A 25,972-nucleotide genomic window follows, 5' to 3' on the forward strand; every position below is an offset into this window, starting at 1 on the left:
TGTTCACTCCACCCCAAAAAGATTGTGTTCACTGCACCCCAAAAAGATTGTGTTCACTGCACCCCACAAAGGATTTTGTTCACTGCACCCCAAAAAGATTGTGTTCACTGCACCCCAAAAAGGATGTTGTTCACTGCACCCCAAAAAGGATTTTGTTCACTGCACCCCAAAAAGATTGTGTTCACTGCACCCCACAAAGGATTTTGTTCACTGCACCCCACAAAGATTGTGTTCACTGCACACCAAAAAGGATTGTGTTCACTGCACCCCAAAAAGATTTTGTTCACTGCACCCCAAAAAGATTGTGTTCACTGCAGCCCAAAAAGATTGTGTTCACTGCAGCCCAAAAAGATTGTGTTCACTGCAGCCCAAAAAGATTGTGTTCACTGCAGCCCAAAAAGATTGTGTTCACTGCAGCCCAAAAAGATTGTGTTCACTGCAGCTCACACACAGAAAAATGGATGTGGATCACTGACACCTGCCTATCTCCAATCCCACACCACACAGCAATATCGATTGTAGTTTGTAGAACACAGTTTCCCTAAAATTCAGCAGACTCTGTCCCTAACAGGATTGAGAAGAGATCGTAGATCAGGATTGAGTGCAGACCCCACCCCCCACACAGCAATATCGATTGTAGTTTGTAGAAGACACTGACCCTATATAATTCAGCAGACTCTATCCCTAAAATGCCTACAACTCGCCCTGCCTAAACACTCCGACCTGTCCCTCAATTCTATCCGGACACAAATGGTTTTTTCCTGCCTATCTTTCCCTAATCAGCAGCCAGCACGTTGATGTGTGCTCTGTCCCTGAATCTAAGCAGCATAATGACGCCGCTGCGGCTGCCTCGAACTTATAAAGACTTGGTCACATGCTTCAGACGGCCAATCACAGCTACTGAGACATTTGCAGGCATGGCTGGGATGGCTTAAGGCACACCAGTTAAACGATTGTTGATTGGCTGTTGAAAGCCCGCCATGAAAAGAGCGCCAAAGCATGCAAAACCCGGAAATAAAACGACCGAACACGGATTTTTACCCGAACATACAGTAAAGTGTCCGTGTCCGTGTTCGGGTAAAAAAAATCCAATTATTCGGTACGAACACGAATAATACAGTCCGTGTTCGCTCAACACTAATTAGAACCAATGTCAGATTTTTATTGCTGTCTGTGTTCCTGGTGGGTAGATTCATGTTCTCTCCATCCGTTTGGAATTCACCTGATAGGAACATAGAGAATTCCTAATCTTCTTTTACTTTACATCTCTAGGACAGGAAGTGAAGGCAAATCTTTGCAATGGGACAAAAACATCAAGAAAAGTAATGGATAGCAGTTTTAACCTGCTCTATATAAAAAAAAATATATGTATATATATATATATATATATATATATATATATATCTGTATATATGTATGTATATATATATATATATATATATATATATATATATATATATATATATATATATAAGTTTTGGCTACACATACAAATCAAGGAAAGTTCATAGTGGCAAGGAAATGGATAACTTTTACTTGTCAGAATTTTATAGTTGATAGTTTTTGCTAGATTACCTAAAGTATTGGGACGCCTGCCCCTTTACACGCACATGAACATTAATGGCATCCCAGCCTTAGTTTATAGGATTCAATATTGAGTTGTCCCACCCTTTGGAGCTATAACAGCTTCAACTCTTTTGGGAAGACTTTCCACAAGGTTTAGGAGTATGTCTATGGGAATGTTTTATCATTCTTTCAGAAGTGCATTTGTGAGGTCAGGCGCTGTTGTGGACGAGAAGGCCTGACTCGTAGTCTCCGCACTAATTAATCCCAAAGGGGTTCTATCTGGTTGAGGTCAAAACTCTGTGCAGGCCAGTCATTTTTCTCCACTGCAAACTCACTCATCCATGTCTTTATGGACCTTGCTTTGTGCACTGGTCCAAATCATTTGGTGGAGGGGGGATTATGGTGTGGGGTTGTTTTTCAGAGGTTGGGCTTGGCCATTTAGTTCCAGTGAAGGGAATTCCTAAAGAGTCATCATACCAGGACATTTTGGACAATTTTATGCTCCCAACTTTGTGGGAACAGTTTGGGGATGTCCCCTTCCTGTTCCAACATGGCTGCACACCAGTGCACAAAGCAAGGTTCATAAAGATATGGATGAGCAAGTTTGGGGTGGAGGAACTTGACTGGCCTGCACAGAGTCCCGACCTCAATCCAATAGACAAGCATGGGATGAATTAGAATTAGAGCAGAGACTGCGAGCCAGGCCTTTTCATCCACATCAGTGCCTGACCTCACAAATGCACTTCTGAAAGAATGGTCAAACATCCCTGTAGACACACTCCTAAACCTTGTGGACAGCCTTCCCAGAAGAGTTGAAGCTGTTCTAGCTCCAAAGGGTGGACCAACTCAATAGTAAACCCTATGGACTAAGACTGGGATGCCATTAAAGTTCATGTGCATGTAAAGCCAGGCGTCCCAATACTTTTGACTATATAGTGTATATATAAAAAGTTGTTGCTACACATACACATGAAGAAAAGTTCATAGTGGCAAGGAAATGTATAGCTTGTCTGAATTTTTTGGTTGGTAGTTGTGGAGAAGTGTTTTTTTCTTTTCACTTTCCCATATGGATATACAGTATACTTTCATCCATATTTACTATGCTCTGCATTTGTTTTCTAGGCTCGAAAAGTACTTTAAAATCTTTGCTATAAATGTAATTACAAGTATTGAGGTCATAGATAAATGGGGACCACACAAATAGTGAAGAAATACTGATGTATCCATTTTACTACTATCAGGTTTAACTCTACTAAGCTTATTATATAAACCAGTAGGATGTGTCTAGACCATTGCAGCAACGTCAGTTGGGTTGATATAAAAATGTAGAAGAACAAAGATCTGCTTTAACTAAATGAATAAAGTGAATAGAGCTAGTGATGATCGAACAGGCTTGAGTTTGTTTTGTCAACTTTGTTATGACATTTGCTTAAAGTTGAGTGAATCTGTATTTTGTGGTGAACCTTACTGAAGTGTAAATAAGTGGAAATAATCTTATTATACCCTTCTGGCCATTTGCTAATAAGCAACCCATTGTCAAAAAAAGGCATAGGAAGCTAAGTACTGCCATTAGAGACATGTACCAATGGCAACAGTTTTTCTCTAAAATGTTGAACAGTGGGGAGAGGGCCTTTTTGAAATGTGGATGGATTCAAGGCCAGTGAAAACTCAAAAAGTACAGGCTTGGGCATGCCTTAAAGATGTACATTGTGTTACAGAATTGGTTACCAAAGGATATGTAGTCCACTACTGCAGTCTACAGTATAGCACTCTAAAGCACATAGACAGAATTCTCAGCTTCCCTCTGACAGCTCCAACACACAATATGGCTGCTTTCAGTCCACCCAGTCATAGTGAGGGGACAGGGTTATATATTCCTTCAGATAATTTGCTCTTGTGACTTAGGCAACCAGAGGTAAAGGCTAAACCTTGCATTATGAGTTGTTCCTAATCTCTGGAGCAAACTCACAAACGTATCCCAAGTATTCGCCTTGAACCAAAGGTTGGGGGGAGCTCGAATCTCATTTCTAAACAGAGCTTGCAGTAACTTTATTCAATAAGTGAACATTTTCTACTTCTTAAGAGGCAGTTAAGAGGTACAGAAAGAGCAGGTTTCTCGCAACATGTTCCAAATGCTTTGCACTTGCGATCTGGAGCGTGTGTCAGTGTTAACTTAAGGACACCCCAATTCAGCTTGCAAACGCGGTGCGTTTTAAAAGTAGTGCATGCACTACTTTTGTTGCAGCCTTGGTCCGCTTTCGGCCCACTAAAATGAATGCGCTGAAATCACACTGCACCTAGATGGCATATGAATTGCACAGAAATGCACATCGCCTCCTCTGCAATTCATGATGTGACCTGGCCCTCGCGTCCCTTCCCTAACACCTGACTTTTCAGTCAACCAGTTTTTAGAAGTCAGACCAAAATAATTTGCAATAACGCCCCAAATTGTTCATTGTTACTGCTTTACAAATTACTTTGGCCTGTATTTTGAATTTGGCGACATTTACTATTGTACAATGTAATTTGTTTACCAATTAATTATATCTCATTTAATGTGTGCCTTCAATTAGAGAGTAGTTGATGTGCTTACAGTCTTGCCAATGTGTAGAAGAAAAAAGTATTGTGTGCATAAAAGCAATAATGGTGTAAAAATACTTTTATGTATTGATTTTTCTTAAGGTATTGACTATTTTTAACTAGTTCTGGTCCCCTGAATCTAGTTACTGGAATCTTTTTCGTCAGCACTGAAACAAAGCTTCATTCATATTCTTGCTACTTTAAAGCAAACCTTGCAATACAATGCAAGGTCATCATATACTGCATGGCATCCCTACCCCTGAAAAAAACACCTGCAGTAGGTGTAAAGCTTACATTTTATTTTACCTTACCTCCATCTTCTGCATTGGTGGGCGTGATGTCACCGTCTTTTCGGGAATATTCTTGGGGAATACAGAGCTGGCAAAGACAACCCAGTCTGTTACAAGCGTGTCTTTTGACAAGATTTCGGTTTCTCTGTATTCACCCAGATCTGGCTGCAAAGAGTGTGATGTCATCCTTGCCTAGGCGCCACTGCCAGAAGATAGAAGGGGTACTGTAAGGATTTTTATCTGACTTGTTTTTTTACTGGTATCTTTTATACGTACTAAAACCAGGTGATTTTTCAGGGGGAGGGGGGGGGGGGGGGGGGCAAGCATTACAAGCAGACCCTACCTTTTACTGCAAAGTCCACTTTAAGCTAGGCAATTAGAAATCTCTGATACTGACAGATTGAACTAACTGTTGGCAGTTACTTTTTTTGCTGCAAACTGAAATCACTGTTTTCGTTTTGGATAGAGTAAGGAAGGGTACAATCCCTGTCGGGTTATTTTTTTCTGTATATATCCTTTTAAAGAGATTTCTCTTTAACATTAATGCAGCCTTAGATTAACCGCTTGCCGCCCGCCCGCCGTCATATGACGGCGGAGCGGAGCGACCATTATCCTGGGCCGCCGTCATATGACGGCGGCACTTTAAGCAGGGCAGGCGCGCGATCGCGTGCGCGCCGCCCTGCACTGCCGGTGTCGGGGTGTCCCCGGGACACCCCCCGTCACCGGCAGGGGGGAAACTGCCAATGGGCGTGGCTGTTTCCCACGTGATCGGCTGTGTTCCAATGACACAGCCGATCACAATGAAGGCGCCCACTAGATGACCGCGCATGCGCGATCGGGAGCGCGCAGCGCGGTCATGTCGGTGGCACTGTGTTCCGTAGGAACACAGCTGTCACCGGCGGTAGTAAACAGTCACTGACAGTGACTGTTTACTATGTGATCGGCTGTGAATCCATTCACAGCCGATCAGAAAATGTAAACAAAGAGCAGTAACTCAGTGTTACTAGCTCTGCTCCCCTCATACAGTTTCCAGTATGAGGGGAGAAGAGCTAGAAATAGTGAGTTACTGCTCTGTACACATGTAAAAAGTAAAAATCACACTAATAAAGGTCCCCACACAGTCCTCAGCCCCCCCCAATGTCACCTGTCACCCAACAGTCACCTCATCAGTGCCCAGAAATTGACACCCATAACGTTCACATGTGAGCGCAGCGATCGCAGGCAGAATCACTGCGATTCTGCCCGCGATCCGGAAATCATTGCAAATCGCAGGACGCCTGTGCGTTGCCCTTGATTTGCAATAGCACCCCAAACGCTGTGCGATGTTGCCGCCATTTCCGCCTGCCGAATCGCGGTAACATCGCGCAAACATCGCATGACGCCCAAAAAAGGTACAAGAGTTTCTTTGGAGCGTCATGCGTTGTTTGCGCAATGTTACCGCGATTCGGCAGGCGGAAATGGCGGCAACATCGCACAGCGTTTGGGGTGCTATTGCAAATCACGGGCAACGCACAGGCGTCCCGCAATTTGCAATGATTTCTGGATCACGGGCAGAATCGCAGTGATTCTGACCGTGATCGCTACGCTCACATGTGAACATAGCCTAAAGTTCACCGGTCACCAGAGACTGCCATCAGCAATGCACCATCGCCCGTCACCTGTCACCCATCAGTGACCATCGCCCGTCACCTGTCACCCCATCAATCACCGTCACCTGTCACCCCATCAGTCATCGTCACCTGTCACCCCATCAGTCATCGTCACTTGACACCCCATCAGTGATCGTCACTTGTCACCCCATCAATCATCGTCACATGTCACCCCGTCAGTGACTGTCATCTGTCACCCCATCAATCATCGTCATCTGTCACCCCATCAATCATCGTCACCTGTCACCCCATCAATCATCGTCACCTGTCACCCCATCAATCATCGTCACCTGTCACCTCATCAATCATCATCACCTGTCACCTCATCAATCATCGTCACCTGTCACCCCATCAGTCATCGTCACCTGTCACCCCATCAGTCATCGTCACCTGTCACCCCGTCAGTCATCGTCACCTGTTTGCCATATACATGCAATCACTTACTGACCGCCTAACGACTATATACGTCGGCCATTAAAAGCTAAATACTGGAGTTATGGCAGCAGATAGCCCCCATAACCCCGGTATTTTTTGAAACGGCGGGCGGTCGGCTTTCAGATAAGGGTGGTCCCAGTGGCGGATTCGCCGCGGAATTACCCTTACGGTGCAGGGGAAGAGGTGCCCCCCCCCCCTCCTGCCGCGTCCCAGACGTTTTCCCAGCTTACCGGACCCGCCGGCAGCGGAGAAAACTATCCGGTCCCGGATCCTCAGAGACAGGAAGTCGAGTGAGGGCAAGATGGCCCTCACTCAACTCTATGGTCTTGGAGGACCGGAGCTACGTCAAAAGACGTTGCCTAGCAACCGGTTTAAAGGGCCGCTTTTTTTTTTTTGCTTTTTTTTTTTCCCTCTTTTTCAACAATTTTTTTTTTTTTTTTCTTTTTTAGTGTAGTTGTGAGGTGTGAGGTCTTTTTGACCCCAGATCTCACAATAAAGAGGACCTGTCATGCCAATTTCTATTACAAGGGATGTTTACATTCCTTGTAATAGGAATAAAAATGATCAAAACATTTTTTTTTTTTTAAACTGTGTAAAAATAAAAAAATAATAAATAAAATAAATAGGAAAAAAAAAAATAAAAAAAAATTAAAGCGCCCTGTCCCCGTTAGCTCGCGCGCAGAAGCAAACGCATACGCAAGTCCCGCCCACATATGTAAACGGTGTTCAAACCATACATGTGAGGTATCGCCGCGATCGTTAGAGCGAGTGCAATAATTTAAGCCCTAGACCTCCTCTGTAACTCTAAGCTAGTAACCTGCAGAAATTTTTAAAATGTTGCCTATGGGGATTTTTAAGTACCAATGTTTGGCGCCATTCTGTGAGCATGCGCAATTTTGAAGCATGACATGTTTGGTATCTAATTACTTGGCGTAACATTATCTTTCATATTATGGAAAAAAATTGGGCTAAATTTACTGTTTTCTTATTTTTTAGTTCAAAAAAGTGAATTTTTTTCAAAAAAATCGCATTTGGAAGACTGCTGCGCAAATATGGTGTGATAAAAAATATTGCAACGATCTCCATTTTATTCTCTAGGGTCTCTGCTAAAAAAAAATATATAATGTTTGGGGGTTCAAAGTAGTTTTCTAGCAAAAAAAATTATTTTAGCTTGTAAACACCAAGTGTCAAAAATAGGCCCAGTCTTAAAGTGGATAAATGGACAACTTTGTGTAAAGCGCTACTTGGATGTGAGGCCTATGTATGTGGCCAGGCTGTGAAAAAGTGTTACACATGTGGTATCGCCATACTCAGGAGGAATAGCAGAATGTATTTTGGGGTGCAAGTTTTGCTATGTACATGCGATGTGTTAGAAATATTGCATAAATGGACAGCTTTGTGTAAAAAAAATGTGTTTTCATTTTCTTTCCACATTTTCCAAAAACTTGTGGAAAAAAATGACATATTCAAAAGACTCATTATGCCTCAAAAATTATACGTTGGGCTGTTTGCTTTCCAAAATGGGGTCATTTTATGGGGGTTTCTATTGTCCTGGTGCTCCAGGGCCTTCAAAAGTGCGATAGGTTGTCAGGAAATGATATGTGTAATTTGTGCTCCTAGAATGCCGGACGCTGCTTCTCGGATGTTAGGCCTCTGTATGTGGCCAGGCTGTGAAAAAGTCTCACACATGTGGTATCGCCATACTCAGGCAGAGTAGTAGAATGTGTTTTGGGGTGTAGTTGCAAGTATACATGTGCTGTGTGAGAGAAATAACCTGTTAATACGGCAATTTGTAAAAAAAAAAAAAATAAAAAATAAAAAATCTTCATTTTGCAAAGCATTGTGGGAAAAAATTACAACTTCAAAAAACTCATCATGCCCCTTATTAAATACCTTGGAATGTCTACTTTCCAAAAAGGGGTCATTTGGGGGGTATTTGTACTTTCCTGACCTTTTAGTGTCTCAAGAAATGAGATAGGCCTTCAGTACATCAGGTGTGATCAAGTGTGATCAATTTTCAATGAATAGCACCATAACTTGTGGACTCTCTAACTTTCACAAAGACCAAATAATATACACTTACTTGGGTTATTTTTACCAAAGATAAGTAGCAGTATAAATTTTGGCCAAAATTTGTGAAGAAAAATGACTAATTTGCAAAATTTTATGACAGAAACAAAGAAAAATGTGTTTTTTCACGATATTTTCAGTCTTTTTTTATTTATAGCACAAAAAATAAAAAACCCAGTATTGATCAAATACCATCAAAAGAAAGCTCTATTTGTGTGAAAAAAAGGACATAATTTTTGTATGGGTACAGTGTTGCATGACTGAGTAATTCTCAGTCAAAGTGTGAGAGCGCTGAAAGCTGAAAATCGGTCTGGGCAGGAAGGGGGTGAAAGTGCACTGTAGGCAAGTGGTTAAAAGTAGAGGTACATGGGTGATTTGTAGACGCTCAGTCACATTACCAAAATGGCTAGCAATTATTTGTTAATAACAATGTGTAATTCATGTGATTGTCCTTACATCAAAGGTGCTTTTTTTCGATTTTGATGCACTTCAGTGTGTCTTTTTTGTGTCGGTGAATATACCCAGGTTCTGATTGTAACATGGTGTTAGGGGTGCAGTACAGGCTGATTGGGATTGTGGTGGTGTAGATTGAATCAGGCTGGGCAGTGCCGCTGATCCAATCATTCATTACCTGTCTTCTGTGTGGAGTTTTTTGTATTCTGTTAGTCCCTTTTTCTGTGTGCTGGACTGTGATCACCCTGTTTATTCGCAGCAGCTCAAATGACTTAATGTGACTAACAGCGCTTTCCTCTTTATTTTATACAGCTAATCAGCGGTGGATCTATTGTAAGTGCTGAGGCAGCATGGGATCACGTCACCATGGCCAACCGGGAGTTGGCATTTAAAGCCGGCGACGTCATCAAAGTTCTAGATGCTTCCAACAAGGATTGGTGGTGGGGTCAGATTGATGATGAGGAAGGATGGTTTCCTGCCAGCTTTGTGAGGGTAAGTGACCCCAGTTCATTGATGTAATGAATTTACTTATTCTTCTGGGATATAAGGTACATAATACAACAAGAATATTTAGATGATGAGAATGTATAAACTGCACAGCACTGTCATTCCAGCATCAAGAATATTGTTACTTTTCAAAACCACAAACACAACAGCGGTTGCTTTGTGCATTGAAATACAGATCAGTCTCTTTATATGGAATACAAATATTTTGTAGGGTGTCGAAAAAGAAATACACTTTAAAAGTCATAGAAGTTAATAGAGTGAGCTGCTACAATCTCCGAATGTAGTTTTGTGTGGATGATTTTTAGCTTGGGAGAGTTGACAATATGTATTTAAGCAGCTCGCTTACTGAAGCCAACCTGAGAGATTTTAAGGGCTAAGGGAAATGTATTTAATTGGGTTTTTAATGGGAAATCATGCTAAAATAAAAATGGCTCCTTCAGTAAAACAGCCCTTGATTGTCTGTTTTGTCCATAAATCAGGAAGACATACAGCTGCTCAGAGAATCACAACAGAAATTAAGGGTGCCTAGGTTTTGTGAAATCTGGCAACAGAGAAATTCTGTCCTCAGGGACATAAATAAAAAATCCAGTTTTGTTGGGATCTGTCCTAGCCCATCTCCTGGCGATCTCTTTCCAGCATTTTGTAATGGTAGCCAACTGAACACAAAGGGGTTGCTTTTTTTAAGGAAAGATAGAGACTGCTTAAGTGATTGATGAACAGCAGCTATGCCTTAAGCAAATCAACCCAATATAGTGCCTCTTTAACATTGATTATTAGTGGCCTATAGTACAATTACGGTAGTAATGCTTCCCCATTTAAACTGGAAGTTTGCAACCTGTGCATTTCATATACTTTTGCTGCCTTTTACCACTGACGGCTAGCAAGGTATATTGCACCCCTAAAGGTAGTCTCATTTTTAGCCAGTGTCCTGTCAAGCTATACGTTTTTAATGTTTTATAATAAACACTGGCATATAAAACTTAGTGTTCCCTTGGTGGCCAGTTAGTCCCTCGTCGTTGTTAACAGAGTGACTGAGTAGCGCCTAATTTCCTTTCTAGGCAAAATGCACTGTGTAGTTCTATAGAGATACTGGAGTGCCTTGTGAAGTACTGGCAGGCAAGCTCCAACTCTCAGCGTTCTTCCTGACTGCCGTGTGCAGCCGGCCGCCAAATCCAGCACTCTTCTCCTTAGAAGTCATTGGCCAGAACTAAGTGGGCGACTCAATATGCAAAAATGTAGCCCACTCTTGGCAGCCAGCAATAGAAGGAATCCTTCACAGCAAGAAAAGGAGAGGAATCAATGAAAAAACAGACAGGGGAGTTTTTGCACACTTTTTTTGTAGAATCAAATTAGACTCCTTGCTTTCCCCTCTCAAACACTTGGGGTGCATTGACTATAGGTACCTTTAAATAATATGCAAGGGAGTTGACATACTAAAGGCTGTTCACTTTCCAATGGAAGTTTCATTTTGTAAGGGAATTTGCCCCAGAATTTAGTGATTGAGTTAAGGCTCTTCTAATTTCCATTGTCCATTCATGTACATACAAAAATGCTGTTTTTAAAAAAATTGTCCTAGCATGTGATTGGGTATTCTTTGCAAAATTAAACTTCCCCACATTTACTAAGTACTGGGGCAAATTTCCTTGCAAAGTAAACAGCCTATTTACCTTTAGTAAACCAGCCACAAAGTGTGTCTAGTAATAGCTGAAATATTTTGTAATAGCTGTAAAATAGGTAGTCAGACATTGCAGAGGATATAAATAAAATGACATATGGAGGCAGGTGTTTACAGGTATTTTGTTATTAGAATTCAAAAGCAATCTAAAGGAAAGCTGGACATTTTCTTTTAAACAATCCATTGGGTCTGGAGCTATATTTAAAAAAAAAACATTGAGCACAGAACAGCAACGGTAAGTTTTGTTATATACTCTTGACTGTTAAAGTTATAAAAAGTAAGTTTCATTTACATAGAAAGGGTGGATTTTTTCACTGTGTTCTATACTGCCATGTTTGGTTCATAGTGTGCCCAATGGAATTTTCTTTAATGCCCAAAAATATACTTGCCTAAAAGTTACACAAGGGGGTATTTAGGAAAAATATGCAAATAAAACGACGTAGCCCACAGCAGGTAAAATGTGACAGTGGCTAAAGCTTTGATGTTTTGTACACTATCATTGATCTTTTGTGTTTCTTTAAATAAGGCTTATTTATACTTGCTGTTGTATATTTTATGCCTATTGCTAATTTAAAGTTTATGAAGTTTTTTAATGCACAAAGATCTAGTATAAAATAAAAAAATGTTTAAAAAAATCATGCAGCTTATCTATTATACAGCAATTCTAGGCATGCGCAGGACAAATTCTAGCCCATGCGCTAGCAGCATGTTAAAAGGACAATACCACAGCTTTATAAATTACATGTGTATAATACTAATTCATTGGGCACACATAGAAAAAAAATGAAAAGTATAACTGAACCCTAGACAGAAACTTCTTGCCAATGTTTTATTACTCTTCATACAGCTACGTTTTTAATTTTCTGTTAAACATCAGGTTTTATAGTTACCTTTTTATTACTTGAAATCTGCATGATAGCTTCTTTTTCAGGTTGCTTCCTGTTCATGCACCTTCGTCCTTACTGATGATGTTAGATTAGCGCCTCCTTATTTTTAGTCTAAGGACGCGGGCTGAAGGTGTAGGCCTCATTATATCTTTCTGCAGTTCAAAACATGGGGAGGGGGACAGCCAAGTGTGGCAATGCTGCTCCTTCACAGATGTACAGAAAGAGTAAGTGTTGTAACCCTAAAAGAGGAAGTTTGTTTCCGGAAGGATGACCAGGTGGAAATAAAGGAAAAAAGCCTAAAAAATAAATTCTAGGTGAGAGGAAGGTGGGGAGCGAGTGACTCATTATCATTTACTGTACTAGTCTCAGTTTTAGCACTGGAAATTCGCTGCTTACAGTAGGGTCCAGGATGAATTACCTAACGTAGCATCATTTAGACTTGGGACAACCATCATTAGAGGTAATTAATTTTTACATAGCAAATGTCCAAAAATATTTTTTTCCGAGTTCAACTTTAACGATGAGGATTTTGTCAAGGGGTTAGGGAATTTATGAATTGTAAATAAAAAGATATGTTTATGTTTGGGTTAGGAGTTAGTGTTACAGTGAGGTTAAGTGTTAGGGCCAAGTTACGTTTTAGGCATTTCTAATTTTTTTGTTCCATAAAGACCTTATTGGGCGCCTAATTTTTTTTATTTTAAATTTAAAAAACACACCCTTCTCCCCGCTGTTTACCACTTTCCAGCCTAAGTCACACAAGCTTTGGCTTGAAATTTTTACTGCACAGATCTTGTTGTTTTAAATCAGCAAAGAGATTTTAAGATCAAAAGTCTGCCCCCATATTATTAGTCAAGTACAAATTTCATACAGTAAATTAACAAATACAGTAACGGCAAAATCTTTTACATTATATAGATTATTTTCTCGTGTATCCATAATGATTAAAAATGCTATAGTACCCCTTCAGGGGTTAATTCTAAATGTTGGTTTAAGTGTAAGGGTTCAGTTTGAGCGTTTCTTTGGGGGTTTTAGTTTGATTTTAAGGTCAGGTTAACAACTGGCTATTGGTTTGAGGTCAGGGATTTTTTTGAAAATGTTTTACCTTACAATTGTTATCCACAGCGAAAGCCCAGCACCATGAACAGCAGTGCCAGGGGCTTTAAATTAATGTACCATAAAATGCTGTTAAAAAATTCCATGCAAGTCTTAAGACAGAAGACACACGGATGTTTCCCTGCGTCAGTCTTGGTAATTTCCTTTCCGTATGTTTTGATTCTGGAAACCATAACGAAAAAACCTGCGCTACTAGGCAAGTGTTAGACATTTATTCTGCCCAAAATTTTTTTATGGGCAATATCGTTTTAAAAAGTGGTCATAGGCCCTGCCTGTCCACGTGTAATGGAATCTATATACACACAATGGCATTGCTTTTTTCTTTGCTGTTTCTCATCTCTCCATTCTCTGATACTTTTTTGCACAGCTGCTTCTAAAATACATGAGTGCTAAATATCAGGCCAGCATTCAGGGGACTGTCTCTTTATGCAGAAATATAACTCTACAGATGGTGTTGGATGTTTTTGAGCGGTAATAAAAGCATCTTTTTCTGCTCACATCTTTTCCTTTACCTTCTATAGCAGTGACCTGGTTAAGCTTCTGCATTGCCAAATCGCAAAGGAATAAGTTCTATTTTTGGAAACCTCTAAGGATTTACCCAGGGATTTCCATATTTATTTTTGTTTCCTTGTCAGGATATTGCAATGCCCCCTTATCCTTCATAACTAAATGGTTATATCAAAGCACTATTAGAACTGTAGATTTACAGTTATTGTATGCCTTTATTTATGTAGGGTGGCCATTTCAGCTCAGCTCATGCAGTGTCCATAATTGAAACAGATGTAGCCTCTGTCTCTAAAAACTCATATAAGCTTTACCTCATAATGTTTTTCCAATTTTTTTTCTTTCCAATAATTTTTATTGGCAGATTTCAGATGATACATGCAAAACATTTACAAATGGTTGAAAAAAACATTATTCAACTTAATCAGCCAGTGGTAACATTCAAAATAATAAAAAAAAGGCTTATAATGGAATGTTACTGCTACACCCCCATGATGGTAACATTTCTTCTACTCATCTGATCATTTTCCAAATTGCTCATCCAGGCGAGGGTGCAAAACTTCACCTCCAAGAAGTATAGGAATTGAAAGAAAGGAGGAGAGCTCTGTGCGATGGAAAAGCTCATTATCAAGATTCCAGAACCTTTAGCCCTTAAGAGTACCCCTTAAGATAGGTGATCTAGGACACCCATGTCTTTTTAAACTGGGTTATTTTTTCATTGAGGAGGGCTGAGAGTTTCTCATTGACCATTATCTAGAAGAGTTTGGTCCTAAGGCCCATACACACACACGATAAGAAAATCGGAAGTAAAATTTCTTCCGACTAACAATTTGCTGATTTTCAGATCGTTGGTATAGTGCTTTTGACAGCCCATTATGAATTACGACACCAGAAGGGCATACCTCTCTTCATGGGAGACTCAAATATGATGCCTAATTTCTCCCTCGACAGGCGCTCTCTGAGTGGGGTGGCCCCTGCCACTGATACCCTTTCAGAAACAAACATGTGCTCTCTTTTGCAGAACTATGGCTTGGTGGATGTCTGGCAGGAACTCCACCCTGGGTCACTGGAATATACCTTTTACTCTAATCCACACTAGAGCTGCAGAATCGACCACATATTCACTCACCTTTGACACCTACCATTGGTGGACATGATCTCCATCCCAGCTTCCACCTGGTCGGACCATGATCCCTTGGTTCTGCTGGTTAACCTTGTGGACCTCCCTCAACCTACTTATTAATGGAGGCTGAATGAGTCCCTGCTCACCATTCAGGCTTACTATATCCAGATACAATCACACATTCAATCCTATTTTTCTGAGAACCTGGGTTCAGTGACCTATGCTGTATCCTTATGGGAGGCTCATAAGACCCCATTAGGGGTCACCTGATCCACATTGCCACCTCCAGAAAACAGGATAGGGAACAGAGGGAGCTGACTTCTCTCCTGGCTCAGGCTGATGCAGCGTGGAAGGTACAGCTGACTGTGGCTAACCGTAAGGCCCGTGATACCCTGGCTACTGAGCTTGACCTCCTTACCACTGAGCAGGCTGAAAAAGTCCTGCGCTGGGCCAGATATACATTCTATACAAGTGCTTCAAACCCGGACCCATGTTGGCCTAGAAACACAATTCAGTGGGCCGTACACACAAGCCTGTCCAGTTATGTGCCAGGGGTGGTGGTCTCACCACCTGACGGAGATTATGGTGGAGTTTTCTACCTTCTTGTCTGCCCTATATAGGAAACAAAATTCGTTTGACCTAGAACACACTGAAAGCTTATTTCAACACCTACATCTTCCCTTTTAAGCAGACATTTCTGAGGAGGAAATTGCCAGGGCCATTAAGTCACTAAAGCCCTCCAAGGCCGCCTGGGCCGGATGGGTTTTTGGGAATTTACTATAAAAAATTTGCCACTCTCCTAATCCCCCATCTTGCTACATATTTTAACGCATTGAAACGGGGATCTCAGCCCTCTTCCAAATCTCTTAAGGCTTATATTACTATGAGCCCTAAAACAATGGACGAGGCCAATGAGCCCCAGGCGTTCAGACCAATCTCTTTGTTGAACGTAAAATCTTAGGGAAGGTTCTGAGCACCTGTGTCAATACATACCTCCACTAGCTCATACATAGAGACCAGGTAGGCTTCGTCCCAGGCAGGCAGGCAGGGGATAACATTCGCAAGGCTATACAATTAATCCATATTTTACACAAACGCAAGATACCAGGCTTTTTATTGTCTCTCGACATATACCAAGCTTTTGATTCATTCTCTTTGGATTTACTTAGAATTTTCAATCACGCGGTGGGGTTTTGGAGGAGACTTCTTGGCCCTATACTCGACCCCCAAAGCCTCTGTTAAATACTGGGTTTCTTTCCGCACCTTTCCTGATTGTCTGGGGCACGAGGCAGGGCTATTCACTGTCACCAGCGCTTTTTATTCTTGCACTGGAGCCGCTGGCCATGGCTCTCCATGAAAACCCTGACATTTCCAGCGTTCCTTACGTGGGTAACTACTGTAAGGCAAATTTTTATGCCGACGATGCCCTCCTGGTCCTGATCAATCCTAGTGTTACTCTTCCAAACCTTCAGGTGATGCTGGATAACTTTTCTGTTATCTCAGGCCTCTGTATAATTCTGTCTAAAACCATGGCGCTGAACACCAACCTTCCTGATGACCTGGTCCTACATCTACAGACCCAATTCCCCTATCACTGGGCACCCCACTCTATAGATTATTTGGGGATTAAACTCCCTTTCTCTTACTCCACCTTGTTCACAGCCAACTACTATCCTCTGCTGTGCTCAATGACCTCTCTTCTCCACTCCTGGCAATTTCCTTCCCTCTCTTGAATAGGTCAGATCCATGCTGCCAAAATGACAATCCTGCTCAAAGCCCTCTATTTCTTTCGGACATCCATACACGTCCCCTCCTTCTTTCTACGTCTTTTACAGAACAAAATCCTTCAATTTATCTTGGCTCACAAATGCCACAGAGTTCCCAGGTCAACGCTCTACACTCTTAGATTACAAGGTGGCTTGGGAGCTCCTAATATGGCCAAGCGCTATTTGGCAGCTCAGATTTATCAACTTTCCATGCTACATGCCACCTCTGCTGTTCCATTATGAGTGCTTTTTGAATGACCTAATTGTGCCCCGATTTCTTTAGAAGTGTTGCTCTGGTTCCCTCATAGATTGCGTCCCATAACCCTAAGCCCTCTAATGCTTCATAGCCTGAAGCTGTGGGATTCTGTTGGATTTTTTCCGGAAACTTGATGTCTCCCTTCTTGCTTTTTTAACCAATCTTTAATAATCCCCTTTTTGTACTGAAGTTAGAACAACCTTACTCCTTCTCCATAGTTTCACCAGGGTGCATTATTTTTTAACTGCGTGTTCATTTCCATTGTGGGAGGCCCTTCAGGAGACACACGAGATTTTCAGGCAGGAAAACTTCCACTATTTGCAATTGCGCAATAGGATTTTGCCTATTTGTCGTACTTCCACCTTTCCTTTTCACAAGACGTCTTTTGAGCATACTTGTCTACATTCCCCAGGATCCCCTGGTCTTTTCTCATCAATTTATGCCTCTCTTAATGGTAGGTCATCTTTATCTACCCTTTCCTATGTGACACAATGGGAGAGAGACCTTGGATTTGATATTAAGGGAGAGGACTGGAGTAATGCCCGTACACACGTTCAGATAATCGGACGACTTATCGTTCGCATTTTGTTGCATGATACTAACATCGAATTCAACAATGCGTACATACGTATGATTTTTGTCGTACGATTCTGGAAAAGCTTCCTTGTTGCTTAGCTACGTATCAGATGGTGCAAAACAAAAACAATGGCAGCCAGCCTTTTTCCGTGCTATTTTAGTGTTTCTGAGCATGCGCGGTCTTTGTCGATTGATCTTTAGCGGACGCATAGTGTACTGATGAAACGTTTGTCGTTCGGTAGGCTGTCGTACGACAGAAGTTTTCCTGTTTGTCCCTTCGGATTTTGTTGAATGAACTGTCGTGATCGGCTGTCGAAAGCTGTGTACTAACGATCAGATTATCGTGCGATCAGGTCGAAAGCGAGTTTTGTCGTACGATTATCGGAACGTGTGTACGGGGCATAAGGCTTTGATAACCATAGCGAAATGTTCATTCAACACTACCTCCCTAGAGGCCGCCTACAAAGTGCTCCTGTGGTGGTACAGGGTCCCGGCCAGACTTGCTCACGCTTATCCTGGCTGCAGTGACAGACGTTTTCAGAATTGTGGTTAACGTGGGGATGTCCTACATATATGATGGTCTTGCCCGCTATTGATGGGCTTCTTGTCCAGGGTCTCTGGCCTATTGCAGAGGTTATTTCAAATGACGATCCGCAAGGGTGCCAGGCTGGCTCTTTTACATTGCCCTATACTGGACCTCTTGGCACCCCAGAAGAAAATGGCCACATACCTTTTTATCTCCGCAAAGAGAGTCATTGCCCAGGCCTGGAAGACTCCATCTGTTGCTTTCCAGGGGGTGAAAACCAGAATGACCACTCTGATGGTTGATGAGCAGATGTCCAGTACACTGAAGGATTCGCATGCAACATTTTTAAAAATCTGGTGGATAAATTACTACTTCCCATCTGTGCCCCTGGCTAGTTATGGTCGGCTGTTTGTACAGGTTCCATGTCTGTGGTACTCGCCCTCTCCTGGGGCCCCTCTTCTCTTCTGTTTTCTCCTCTTTTTTCTCTCCTTTCCCTGTTTCCTCCCTCTTTTCTTCCTTCCTGATATGAAGGCTAGCAATGTAGACTGCTGTTCTCCAGGGTACAGAGTAATATAGTCTATGATATATGCCTAATTTTGTAACCTGGTCCTCTATAGTCCTGGTAACAGTTTATTGTTTTGTTACTTATTACATGTTCACACGTTGTTTCTTTACATACCTGTTCGATGTCGCCCCTGCGTGGGCAAACCGTGGCTTGTTGTGACTTTTGACATTTTAATAGAAATATTGAAACAAAATCCACTGCTAACATCAGTCAGGAGGAGAGGAGGAGAGCGGCTGTCGGTCACGTAAGCGCCGAACAGCGTTTGGAAATAAGGTATACAGAGGCATTAAAAAAAAAAAAGCATATACACTAAAGACATTGCATTATCTAACACATGGAATTGTCTAAGAAAGCTAAAGTTATATCAGCAGCAAGAGGGAAGGGGCAGGCACTGTCACGAGCTGACAGGCAGGGAGGGGAGGGGGGAGAAGGACACAGAAGAGCTACGGATGACGGAGGCATAATGTAAACTGACCACAATGTCAGGGCTCAGCAGCCATTATAAACCATGGTCAGTTTACAGGGAGAGGGCAGGACCCCGCAGGATCAGCCAGATATTTCAGGTGATACAAAGGGCCAAATTACACAGCACAAGCACTGTGCTGTTATTCATGCTTTAAAGGGACAGGATCTATTTCTTTTTTTTTTCAGGGTAGCAAACGCATTAAAGCAGACTTCAAGTTTAAAGGTCACCATACACATTACAACCTCACTGTGCATGGAAATGCAGGCTGCACACCCTCCCCCAAAACAGATATAGATATTCAATAATTAAAAATGCAACAGCCTTAATTGACAGAAAAATGGCTGTGGCACTTTTATTGGCTTAAAATATTTATTAAATAATAATTCCCTATTAAAACTTGAATTATAACAAATGATCATAAGTACCAAACAGAAAAGCACATATTCATCAGGACTCAAGTGCAATATTAAAAATGAACAACAAATTCCCCCCTTGATCAAGACTGACAGGTTGGGAGGGAGGGAGAGGAGCTTGTTGAGCTGTCGCTGACCAACTGGCGGCTTTGGATGAGGCAGGGGTTCTTTATAAAATGAGCCCCATGTTTCTAGAAAAATCTATAAATTCACATGAGGGCATTATTTTCTGTCCAAAATTAGTTTGAAAATGTAAGATTTTAAGGGGCAGTACCCCATAAATTTAGTGCTCTGAGGAGAACTTTAAATTGTGAGAAAAAAACAGCAAGGGGCAGTCGCATCCCCATGAAGCATGCACAAACAAATTGTGCCCACTTTGTTCATTCTTTATACAATGTTAGATTTACTAAATCTATAATTTGAGAACCTACCTAAACTTTGCAGCTCCTGGGCAAGTGCTGATGTTTTCATCCCCTCTCTGATCAGTGCTGTTTTATACCCCCATAACCAGAGCATATGTTGCCATTTTTGCAGTATGCAGATCCAACAGCTGATAACCTTTTAGCTACTTTACGTAATAATAACAGAAATTTGGCTCTTTCTGAGGACAGATATTACTTTTTCGTTTTAAAATCTACAATGATATTCATAATAAATATAGTATTTCTGGTTTATGTTTTTTTATTCAGGGAAATAATGAGAAACAATTATCCAATTTCTGTAATTTTGTACTAAAGTTTGTAAACAGGTATTTTTGCTGATTTGATGCTTTTGAACTACTTGGAGCATATGTAGTTAATCCACAGTAGCCACTAATGAAACTCTGATAGGTCAGTGGGCTTGCTGAGGATAGAAAATAGCTACAAAGTCAGAATAGGCACATTATAGAGGGTGGTGAGTGTTGTAAATGTAGGAAGGGTTATTAACTAAAATGTCAAACTGTTACTTTTAGCAGGACCGCTGTTAGAAATCATGAGGCCCCATACAGCCTACCTGATGGGGACCAAATTTGACCCCACCCCTGCCCCCACTCTCAACCACACTCCTGGCCCCTCCCATGACCCATCTCGAAATAAAATGCAGTTTTGCCTTCAAGTACATGCTAGTGTAAATGAGGCCTAAGACTACAGGGATTTTTTTTTCTAAAAGAAAAGGTGCAGAATCTCTATCATGCTCCCATCACATCACTTGCCATCAACATCATCAACCCCCCCCCCCCCCATTCCTCAAACATACAGAATGCATCACTCAGGAGTGTGTTACATGCAAAGTGCATGGTTCAGAAGTTTTCTATGCACAAAGTACAGAATTCAGGGGTGCGCTAGAGTAAAGAGTACAGAGTTGAGGAGTACATTACACACAGAGTGCAAGGTTTCAGCAGTGCACTGCAAACAGAGTGCCAAGTTGAGGGGTTTTCGACATTCAGGGTTGAGAAGTGCACTACATACAAAGTGTAGAATTCAGCAGTGTGCTATGTACAGAGTGCAGGGAAGAAGTGTGTTATATGCAGAGTGCAGGGTTCAGGAATGTATTACATTCAGACTGCAGGGTTCAGGAGTGCATTACATTCAGATTTTGGGTTAAGGTGTATGCTATATACAGAGTGCAGATGTGCATATCTCACTGGCCAGGTTACAACCCCCCTCCCCGAGTACAGAGCTCTCCCCCAAATTTCTGCCCCCTCCCCCAGTACTCTTCTCTCCTCCGTGCCCAGTGCAGGGCGCCCCCCTTCTCCTCAAAACTTACAGTTGTAGGTAAGGCTCCCTGTGCGGGCTTCTGGAGATGCTGCAGCATGAGGCTAGAGCTGTGTGTATACCCCGCCCAGCCCCCTCCTCTGTTGTATATGCAAGGAGAGCAGGGCTGGCTTTCAGTGTGCTGCCAGAGAGGACCACTGTCACTTATAAAACACAGAAGCCGGGCTTCTGTGTCTATAAGTGACAGTAGTGAGTGGCAATGCAAGGGGCATTATGAAACTTGAATATGCTGGCTGGCCGGGCCCCCTGTCACAGTGAAGGACCTGGGCCCCTACAGGAGGCCCAGAGGTACCCCCTTACCGGTGGCCCTGACTGTTAGCCTAATATACTGTACATACCAGTCAAAAGTAGCTCTGTAAAGGAAACCCTTCATGACAAAAATATTAGGGGTGCCTTTGCTGATCACTTCTTGGGACTATACTGCTGATCGTCTAACTTTAATGTATTCTGAGCCACTGACCCAAAACCAGTATACAGATGAGGACTGGAGTTTTTACCTTACTTGTAGCATACTGGTTCCAGATTAATGACTCAGAATGCATTCACAGAAACAGGCATGGCTCCACCGTATTTTTCCTTTGACGTATTTCCTTGATCTAGAAATTTCCTGGAAGAAACTTCTGAAATAAAATACTAATTGAGTCTCTATGTATCTGTAGGTAGTAATGGTTAAAGTTGCTAAATAAAAACCAAACACAAATGAAGAGAACCAAGTGTCCTTTTCATAATGTTGCTCCCACCTCTCTTATATCTTGATTTATTATGTTCTAAAAATAATCCATGCTTCCATTCTACCCAAACCAGAATTCAATTCCCCCGCGATGAGATTTGAGTCCTGAGAAATCAAGTGCTCATGGAGAAAGGACAGCTGGATGTTTGCTGGTGTGCGGGCATTGTAATTAGCTATGGAAGTGCATTATTTATAAACAGCAGCTGGGAAAACCAGTATGAAAGGTTAAAATATGGAGGCAGCAATGCAATCTTGCAAGCAGACCTTTACACAGGCAACACAGTTGTACTGTGACAGCAGTGAGGGCTCGATGAACTTTACAGCAATGAACGTATCTGTAGAGTAATGCATAATAAGAGTGTTCAAAGAAAAGCTGCTTCGGTAAAGGACGGGACTTATTTAAGCAAACCAGTGATATTTATGTTCGAATGAAAAATTACAGAAAAAGCTTTTAGAGGAACCTGAAAAGAAAACAGAACCGGGTCCATTATTATGTGAAGTCTTGGAATTCTTAAGTTCTCTATATAACCAAGCCAAAGTCTACCTATTATGATAATGGTTTGTTTTAGAAGGATAACCACAGGTTTGTTTGCGAATGGTCTATAAAATTTCTCCAAAAATTAGCAATTTTGAGTCACTGATTCTCCAGAGTGGTTCTCCCTACCAGTAAACATTATATAAGGGGAATTATTCAGGATCGCAATAACTAAAGCTGAATACACACTATATACAACTTTTTTTGTTTGATTTGCTTTAGATATACCTTCAACTATGTAGTGCAAGGGTCTGCCTGATTGCATACAAATTGAAAGCGTTTAGGTTTTACCTTATATTATATGGTTTTGGTAAATCTAAAGGAAAAAATCTATGGATGATTGTATAGTGTGTATCCAGCTTTAAACTCTTATGTTGGTTGGAACACAGACAAGCAGTGGCTCTCTTGGAGTTCTCCATTAAAAACACAACCCCACTCTAATTAAGAAAAAAAAAGCCCAGTCTTTTTAAAAATAAAAAATGCAACTGGCCCTTTTTCCAGTAATGTCCCTAGCAGAAACTTTGTTCTGATGCCAGCCCCTTTCTCGGTTAAATGGCAGCCATTGTCATTTAACCCACTTCCTCTAAACACAGACTGCTATGGGCACACCTCCTGAAAGGTGCGTCATTATGTTGTCCTAGGCTTACAGTACAATACTGCAGAGAGCTGCATTAATGTCATAACGTCAGTGCCACTGTCTTCAGTTTTGAAGATTACTCATCACCAAAGAAGGGACAGGAGGAAGGAAGAAGACCCAAAAATATTATGTGATGGGCTAGAGGACAATAGGAAAAAATGTATTAAGGGAAAAAAAGGGTAAAGAGAAGTATGGGCTTGTGAAAAAAAAATTATACTCACTTAGATAGGTCAGATGCTGCATCTGTCTCCTGCTGGCTTTAAGACTGAGAACCGAGCGATCTAAGCAGCCCTCTGCTCTGCCCCTCCTGCACTCAGTCTGTATCACTAACCTGTGTAATTGGGGGGGGGGGGGTGGCTGCTTGCTCTTAGCAGCTTGCTGAGAGGCTGAGCCAGCTGCCGATTCAGGCATGTGAGTGGATCCCGACTGTAACTTTTTCCCAAGCCTGGCTGGCCCTGCTGTGTGACATCAGCCGACAGCGAACTTTAGCCCACTGTCGGCTGAAAAGGGTCAAAGGAGTGCAGAACAAACTGTACAATAGCTTTGGCTATACTTCTCCTTTAAAGGGGGTGCTAATTTTTATAAAACGATTCTGCTTTAAGTTTGGGTTTTTGCATTTGACCTGAGTGCTTGAACAGAAGCACACCAAACAAAAATACAAGCAGACTTAATATTATAAAATGCATTCACATTACTTTTACATTTTTGCTTGCCCTAATTTTAAATGTAAAAGTTTAGTTTTGGAGAAGAAGGAAATACTATTTGAGGATTTTACAAACAATGCAGAGGACACAAGCATTCAGTGACAATATGGACTGTATTGCAGTTATCCGTTTTTTAACAAATGTTGAGTTTTCCGTTCACAGATTTGTAAATGCTCCCTCTTGTGGTCATCTTGTATATTAGGAAATATAATCAAAGTGGATCTCCTGACAACTAGCTAAATGAATTGTATGTTTGGTGTAATTTTTTTTTTTTTTTTACCAAAGAGTTTGCAGTTTTGTTCAGTGATCATTGTGGTTTTTGCATGGCTTCCACCCTGCACAGCCTGAAATGTCATTCCACTACTTACTGGTTTAGTTTTACTACTTCCCATGAAAGTGCATCTGACACTTACAGTAGTTATTCTGTAGCAGAAATTTTTCTCAGGCATACAGTATCATCCATTGCACAGCTCTTTCTGTATCTAGACCCTGATTAATGAGGAAATCATCTCTGCAAACAATTAATCAGAAGCAAAAGTTGGTAGGGAATGCCTTTCAAACTTGTGGTAGGCTTATGCAGCCTTTTTCAGCCAAGGTTCCTTCAAAGGTTGCCCAGGTTTTGTTTATAAGCAATTTCTGACTCTCAGACAAGTAACCACAATATCTTTTTGGCTACCTGTAAGGGGGGCATTCTTCCCACTGACCAACACTATAGGGGGCGTCTTCCCACTAACAAGTACTGTACAGAGCATTCTTCCCACTGACCACCAGGGAAAGGAGCATTTTTCCACTGACCACTAATGTAATAGGGTCTTACTCCCACTGACTACCAGTGTAGGAGGGCCCTTTTCCCACTGAAAACTGTAGCACTGTCCCCACAGGGCCTGCTGAATAGTAACTTGATGGGCTCCCCTGATTACCAACATATGTGTACCTTGAGGTATAGTCCGTAGATCCCTCCTTGCTCCTGATGGCTCGTCACACAAATAAACAGTCTAGGGGTGTAGGTTTTTTGGGGTTTTTTTTTGGAACTGGGATAGGAGAAGGGAATAGTGGGATACTCCAGTTGAACTATTCACATTAGTTGAGGACGTCTATCTTCAGGCCTTCTAGAATAATTGGAAACAGCTAGGCTGCCTAATCCACACTGCCACAAGTGTGGAAAGGGATAAGTCTCTTGCTCTTTACTTCCTAACAAGACGACTTGGTGGATGATAATTATCTTCAGTACACTCTCACTAGCATCCCCTTTCAACTGACACCCGTCCAGTGACTATCCTAGGAGCAGGGGTGGTCCTCCTCAGGTCAGGTGCCTTGACACAAGATTCTGTAATCACTGTACTGCAGAGACAGATCTTTCAGTGTCTCCCCTCTCAGTCAGCTTCTCTGGACGTCTGGGTTCAGTTCTTCACTGCTACTCTCCAGATCCTCAGGGCGACCCCCTGAGGCCGTATGGCACCTCTACAGAGGAGGAGGTAGCCGCCCTCCTCCCCCTGGGACTCCACTATCTAGTTGAAATACCTTGAGCACATGTGCTCCTGGCTTTTATACAGTATCCCAGCATGAACCAAGGCACTTTTCCTCCGCCAAATCACCAGGGCTGTATCAAAAGCCTGCGTACCCATTCGTCAGGCTTCCTCCCACTGTCGAATATGCCTCCCTTTTGGACCAATGTGAAACACTCTCCAGACAGAATGAGTTGCATCCTGAGCACAATGAGCAGACCTCACTAACAGATCCTGCTCTCTGGTAGGCAGAGAACAATATAGATTTACATGCAGCCCTTCTGGTAAGCAGACAGAGCGCAAAACTATACTTTCTGACTAGCACCTACCTAGGCGGGTGCTACACAACCATTGTCAAGAGTCCTTTTCATAGACAACAATGCATTTGTTTTCAGATCTGTATAAAACGTGACATTTTTTACTCCCATGTGCAACTGGCCTAAACTGTGCTAATGAATCTCTATTAGAGAGCCAAAGTTTAAGTATAGCTCCACTTTTTACTTAACTGCCTTCTGGGTCACTTTTGTTAACCAGACTACTAAGGTGATGATGGTGATTCATAGTCCAGTGAGCAGGTTGGAAGTCTAGTGACTTAAAAAGTTGAGTTTCTGAACCAAAAAATAAGTGCTACACTTGCTTGGCACATAGGCACATAGTGTGGCAAATGCATCAAAAGCTTGGCTGTAC

General features: G+C 41.8%; 1 protein-coding gene across 2 annotated transcripts in view; it reads left to right on the forward strand.

Annotated features, from left to right (window-relative positions):
- ARHGEF9 (Cdc42 guanine nucleotide exchange factor 9) overlaps positions 1 to 25,972 on the forward strand; it is a 621,241-nt gene that overhangs the window by 415,835 nt on the left and 179,434 nt on the right. For both annotated transcript variants that reach the window (XM_082263895.1, XM_082263896.1), the window contains one exon: positions 9,356 to 9,535. In XM_082263895.1, coding sequence (XP_082120021.1) covers positions 9,356 to 9,535 — 180 coding nt within the window. The remainder of the gene's footprint in view (positions 1 to 9,355; positions 9,536 to 25,972) is intronic.

The sequence above is a fragment of the Pelophylax lessonae genome (genome assembly GCF_965119305.1).
Source record: "Pelophylax lessonae genome assembly, chromosome: 7".
Taxonomy (NCBI): domain Eukaryota; kingdom Metazoa; phylum Chordata; class Amphibia; order Anura; family Ranidae; genus Pelophylax; species Pelophylax lessonae.